The sequence below is a fragment of the Chanos chanos genome, chromosome 6, assembly GCF_902362185.1.
Source record: "Chanos chanos chromosome 6, fChaCha1.1, whole genome shotgun sequence".
In the NCBI taxonomy this organism is placed as follows: Eukaryota; Metazoa; Chordata; class Actinopteri; order Gonorynchiformes; family Chanidae; genus Chanos; species Chanos chanos.
This window is the reverse complement of record NC_044500.1, coordinates 38,932,111-38,938,941: the sequence shown is the minus strand read 5'-3', so window position 1 is coordinate 38,938,941 and position 6,831 is coordinate 38,932,111. Positions and strand designations below refer to the sequence as shown.

At 40.7% G+C, this 6,831-nt stretch overlaps 1 protein-coding gene across 1 annotated transcript; it reads right to left on the bottom strand.

Moving 5' to 3' along the window:
• Nucleotides 1-3,245: 3,245 nt before the first annotated feature.
• On the bottom strand, nucleotides 3,246-6,796 carry nfya (nuclear transcription factor Y, alpha). Its single transcript, XM_030777343.1, has 8 exons — nucleotides 6,716-6,796; nucleotides 6,428-6,508; nucleotides 5,707-5,853; nucleotides 5,386-5,517; nucleotides 4,977-5,082; nucleotides 4,062-4,210; nucleotides 3,676-3,849; nucleotides 3,246-3,452 (listed from the first exon to the last, which is right to left on the bottom strand). The coding sequence occupies exons 1-8, from the start codon at nucleotides 6,794-6,796 to the stop codon at nucleotides 3,246-3,248; spliced, it is 1,077 nt and encodes a 358-aa protein (XP_030633203.1).
• Between the last annotated feature and the right edge of the window lie 35 nt (nucleotides 6,797-6,831).

Sequence of the window (6,831 nt, the reverse complement as noted above, 5' to 3'; positions counted from 1 at the left end):
TACTGGTGTGAGAAAAACGAGACATCTTGTTGTGATACAGTTTATTAATGAATACAGTCCATTCAGTGTTTCAAGTACAAAACAGACAATGATGCCATTCTATCCTAATCAAGTCTTAAAAACTGAAATGGAAATTGTTAAATCTGCAGACCTTACCCAAATGAGTCATAACGACAAAGTGTAAAAATGGAAATTAATATTATTATAATTCTGGAAAATAAGAGCCCTTTAATTGTTGCATAAAAGTACAACAGTTCAAATAACTTCTTAAATTATTTTGAATAAGAGCCTGCAGATAGATAAGTATGACCACGAAAAAAAAAAATCAAATTGGCATGCATATATTACAGAGAACATGTCCCTTCCTAGAGCCTAACAATTCTCCTTTTTTAAGCACTTGATAAAACTTGTTAACTTTCCAAACCTGTTTAAAAAATTAAACAAAATGTGTTCATGTTATATTACAATGTCATTGAGGATTCTGATGATTTTGATTGACTCAATGGAAAGTCAAAGAAGTGCTAACAAACTTATACTAATAAGTAAACATGAAAAGATATGTAACATTAAACAAACACACACCACAAAAATGTAGCAGTGGCAGCTTTGTTCACCACATTGTTGTTTAAGATGAGGTTCAACAATCCCATGATGCCCTCCTATGTTTCCATGGTTTCCTAGAAGGTGTTTGAGGACATCTGCTGTGTAATTGGTGCCAGTCAGTCTAGAGGAGTGTTTGGCAGAACAAGAGGCTAATATTCTGAGAGCACTGGTGTGTACTTTCACCAGTCTGTTAAAAAAAAAAGTCATATTCTCTAAAAAGCACTGTTTCGAAAGGCAGGATGGCCCCCTTCTCATACACACAAAATATTTAAATTTGTACACACTTTCTCTCTCTTATACACTCACATTCATACACGTACATACAAATAGACAGAATTATGAAACACGGATCATTTGACCAACCGCATCCTCTGTGCCTTGGGACTGCTCAGGCTGTACCTGTGGGAAGTGAGGGGGAGGAGAAGTAAGAGTGTTGCCATAACCTGAGCTAAGGAAAGGTGAACTTCATAAATACATTTAATCTAAGTTTTACTGCTACGTATTAAATCTCAACATGACCGGTCTAAAGCATTGTTTTGTATTTTCCAACTCATTATTGTCTGGCAATGACACGCGAGTTAACCAACCTACTGGTGACCTTTAGTCAGTTTGGTGATTAGCCAACTGATCATCAAACTTTCAGAGAGCTGAATCATTTAACATAGAAAAAGTGGTCAAATTGTCTAAAATTATTGTGTTGTTTTTGGTTTTTTCACATTGCTTGGTGTTAAAGTGTACTTCAATGTACGCTTTTTCATTACAGCTGAGTCTCTAAAGAAGAGAGATACTTTGTCCCTTCAGTTGGCAAACATGACACTGGACTGATTCCCATACCAGGGAGCTGGTTTCTGTTTTTAGTTCTGTATACTCAGCGTGGAAACTGATTTACACTCCAACCAAAAAGATCCCATATTTGGTTTCTTTCAAATGTGTGCCATTTCATCTTGCACAGTGTGAACAGTGTACTTTAGTATGATATCCTAAATGTACTGCTTTCCTGTTTATGAAATCATGAAATCACTTCAATATCAGGAACCTGAAATTTCACTTTTATATTGTGTCTGCTGTTGAAACTACGGCTAAAACTGATATCCACAAACAGTGTGAACTGAACAAAGAGACATTTGACATCTTTGTTTTTGTTCTTAGCTCAGCACTGACACCCGATGGACATGACTTAAGGCAGAGAGTTAGGACAAATATAAGATATATGGATCCACGATTCTGTCAGAAATACCGCAGTAAGACATCATATAAAGATAAAAATAAAAATCACAGTCTTTATTCATGTAAAAAAAAATCAGTCATGTGTGGAGACTTTTACATGCAACAAATATGACAAACTTCTGTGGTGAGACACACACGGCAGAACAGCAGACATGAAAAAAATCATATAATGGCAGAAAAAAAATGATAAAGCAACACAGAGCAGAAAATGACGTATTATGAGAAACAGTTAAACATCCTACAATGAAAGTATGTTGAACTAAGGTTAATTAGTTAATAGTTGGCACACTAGTAATGTAGGGGAAAAAACACCCATTTTTTTTTAGCTCTGTATTAACCCCGTAGCTAGCTGTTAAAGGGGTACTCCACATCAACAAATATTTGATTATTTCTTCAAATGTTAGGAAACAGTTCATGGTGTTATGTCAAAATGTATTTGTCATAAAAATATACATAAAATATTAAAATGATCTTACATCACACCTTGTGGTGGTTCAACTTTAATTCTGAGATCTGTATTTTTTTCAAGTTGAATAAGTATGTCACCTGAGTGATTATTCAACCATTCAAAGCTCAACTATATGTTTGTTTTGTAATTAAACATGGCTGTAAGGCATAATAACCAATTTGGAAAGTGGAGTACACCTTTCAGTGATTATAGAACTTTACAGCAAAGCATTAAACCAGCATAACGTATATCCCAGCACAGCACAGCACAGCAGAGAACAAAAGAGATAAACACAGACGAGAGGATAAAGCCTTTAGGTAAGCATAACACAAAGCACAATACATATGACTTTTCTACAAAGAAAGATGGATTTTTCTTTTAAAAAAAAAAAATTAATAAAAAAATATATATATTAACGGCTGCATCACTTTTTTTTTTTTTCAACAAAGACGTTTGTGAAATGACTTGAAGTGCGTCCAGTGTAACAGAAAAATCCATCAAGACTGACACCCAATGGCCAGACTAAATCAACTAACTGCATATCACACTTATGCTCAAGTGTAATTAAAAATTATATTAAAAAAAATATTCAGACTGTCACCATAAAAAGTGCTTTGTCTGTGTAGAAACGATAATCTGATGTGATATGAAAGAGTAAGGAGTTATAGTCTTTCATATGACATTTCTTCATACTTTGGTTATTAGATGTATTATAGCCCTATGAGCAAAACTATTTATTACCAGTCCCCTCAAAAAAAAAACAGCACAAACCTTTTAAACAAAGTGACAATGAAAATCAAAGCAACGGTTATGTGAGGTAGCAGCAACGTAAGCCCACAGAAATGATAAGATCTCAGCAGAATTGAACACAAGCAAAGCATCAAGCACAGTGTTTCAGTCTCTTGGCCAGTTGCAGAGGATGGAAGGGGGATTTTTGTAGCTACTGGATATAAAGGATGTTGCTAGGTTAGCCAAGGGGCGGAGCAGAGGTGGACGGCCAATTAGAGCTGAGCTCCAGCCCCCTAAACATGTCATCCTGTTTAGGCAGACCCTGCCCCCTGCTCACCTGCATGGGTTGTGCCCCCTCCTCCTTTTCCTTCGGTGAGAAGAAGCGCCCGCCATCGCCCCGCTTCCTCGCCATGGCATGACGGTGGCGAGACTCGTGAAGGTATTTCTGGAATGAACCAACAAAAGAAGCCTGGGGTTGATAATATTTAGGGAGGCTTTAGCACAACTTCACGACCATATTTAGGGAGGCTTTTGTAAAGATTTCACAATGGTAGTAGTTCGGAAATGGAAAAAAAAAAATATCCCAGTATAAAAATATGCTTGACGTTGCTTCTGTTCAGTAGTCGAATAGAAACTCCAGCCCAATTCAAACCCTCATTCACACTCACCCTCCTTTCCTTAGGGATCTTGCCCTCAGCCTCTAGTTTGGCACGTGCTTGCCTCCTTTTGAGAATACGATGGTACTGTTTGGCATTGACGTAAAGAGGCTCTTCCTCCAGCATTTCTGCCCCGGGAAGGGGAATCCGCTGCATTGTGGGAACAGAACCGCTGCCTGGAACCATCTGATCCACGCGGAGAGTGAGAAAGAAACGGGAACATTAAGGTCGTTTACCGCTGCTCAGTCAATACAGCCAGACGTGATTCCTGACTAAGGATTTCATTTAAACCTGAAGCCAAATCTGCTTGTTTCTCGACAGTTCTGGCCGAGAGAACAATGTTGGCACTGATCGGTGGCTCTATGCTATGATTAAGGTAACTAATAATGAAGACTTACCATGACCATGCCTCCTGCATTCACAATGTTGCCAGTCACAGGCAGTGTGACAGTCACTGTTCCTTGTCCACTGTTGGTTGTGTTTGTGTTGGATCCAGCCTGTACAATCTGGGCTCCTGCCAGACTGGCAGCAGGTATGGTGATCATTCCTGATCAGAGAATGAAAATATAATCATAACAATCATTACCTTTCATCATCTCTAATAAGGATCTATTTTCAATGGCGCACAGAAAACATGCATAATAAGATCAGCATACACTTTTTTTCTTGACAATGCACTTATGTCTACTGTCAGTTCAAATTAATCATTGCTTTCTTTCTCATTTTCTGTGCCTGAGCATAAAATTTCTAACTTGCCATACACTTGCAACAAACTGAATGAAGTGAAGTGTGTATAAAGAAGAGAGACAGGGGCAGTATGGATGAATGAAGTGAAGTGTGTATAAAGAGGAGAGACAGGGGCAGTATGGATGAATAAGGGAAGTGTGTATAAAGAGGAGAGACAGGGGCAGTATGGATGAATGAAGTGAAGTGTGTATAAAGAAGAGAGACAGGGGCAGTATGGATGGATCTGGGAAGTGTGTATAAAGAAGAGAGACAGGGGCAGTATGGATGGATAAGGGAAGTGTGTATAAAGAAGAGAGACAGGGGCAGTATGGATGGATAAGGGAAGTGTGTATAAAGAAGAGAGACAGGGGCAGTATGGATGGATAAGGGAAGTGTGTATAAAGAGGAGAGACAGGGGCAGTATGGATGAATAAGGGAAGTGTGTATAAAGAAGAGAGACAGGGGCAGTATGGATGGATAAGGGAAGTGTGTATAAAGAAGAGAGACAGGGGCAGTATGGATGGATAAGGGAAGTGTGTATAAAGAAGAGAGACAGGGGCAGTATGGATGGATAAGGGAAGTGTTACCCTGCTGTAGAATAGTGCCATCAGCATTAACTGGCTGGTAAACGATGGTCTGTCCCTCAGCAGTTTGAGCCACCTGCTGTCCCTGTACTGTGATCTGCTGCTGGCCCTGAAAGACAATCACACACACACATGCACGCATGCACACGCATATACACACACACACACACACACACACACACACACATGCAAACACACTTATTAGGAGCCAGCATCTTCATTTATCAAACAGTAAAAGGACAAAAGTAAAACAAAATCACCAGGTTGAGCACAGACCGATGAAATTATTAAAAAAAACCAAACTGAAATCACATGAGCTTGTATGTAGCCTCATGTTCTCTGGATGTTCACGAACACTCACAAGGAAACTGAAAGTGAATGGATTTGACTGTGACGGATGTGTGTGTCTGACCTGGTTCTGTCCTGCAGTAACTGCAGTCTGGGGCTGCTGGATGATAATTTGCTGGGTCTGCCCCTGCTGACCCTGAACCTGTAGAGTCTGTCCACTAGGGAGCTGGATCTGACCTGGCTGCACCAACTGGATCTGAGCAATAACCAAAAGTCAACTGAGTCACATGGCATACATACCACACATATTCCTCCTTTAAAATAAATCATTTCTCTAGTTGTTTTATTTTATGCCATTTAAAAACAACATCACTACCTGCAAGTACTTAACAGCTGCTGTTCAGGATGACAAAAATAAAGAATATGTAACTACAGTTTCACAGACCTGCTGAAGTCCCTGTGTACCAGACACTGGGACCTGCATGATAGTCTGGCCCTGGCCCGCTGGCATTGCCTGGACCATTATGGGTTGGCCAGAGGATGTGATGAGTTGGCCCCCGCTAACCTGCACCATCAACGGCTGGCCTTGGACCTGTAAAAGAGAGAGAAGGGTCATCTTTAAGGCACACAAAGTCTTTATCAAAGCCTTCCAGAGATTCAAACCTTTAATGCTAGGCACCATCATCTTCACCACGGAGCCTGAGCGAACAAGCGTCACTGCACAGCATTAGAAAATGGAGTACAGCACCACACAACATACACACAGACATTGAATTATGAAGTCCAGTCTGGGGGAAAAGTCATGCTCTCTGAAACATGCACTGATGACCAATTCCTTGCCTCATCTACTCTGGACAGGTCTGTGGATGGATCTCAGTGATACATCAATGAAAGTACGCACTGGAGAGTGAGGAATTGCATGTGTCGGTATAAGACATCCATCAAACTCGCGTCGTTCCGAATCACACACACACACACACACAAGGTGGGTGACATATCAAATGGCATGCAAACAATGTGGCAGCCAGAAAGACATCCATTCATAATGCAAATAAACATACACTAGACCCAAGTTAAGTAAGGACACTGGTTGTCATTCAAAACACTACGAGGGCACTGAGTATGAGAAACAGTTGGCATGCAAAACGGCTCAGAGGTCCCACCACTACCTGGAGTGTCTGCACCTGCTGACCTGCAGCCTGGACAACCTGGGGCTCAGTCTGCAGCTGGACTGCAGTCACAGCGCCCTGAGCCAGACACAAGGGACTGTTACCACCTCATGGAGTAACCGTCACTCAGACATCATCTCACGCTACGGCCACATACACGCTCACACACTGGCACACATAAATAGCTTAGCACTGATAAAAGATAGGGGTACCTAACCTAGTCCTCAATGACACCCAACCAACCCGCAAAACTGCTCAGTTTCAACTTCGACAAATTAACTTTACCTGCTGTTGAATCTGTCCACTAGCTGCCTGTACCACTATCTGTTCCCCACTCGTCGTTGTGGTGGTGGTATACTGCTCCATGGTTAGAGTGCGAAGAGCGTCTGTTCAATAAACTG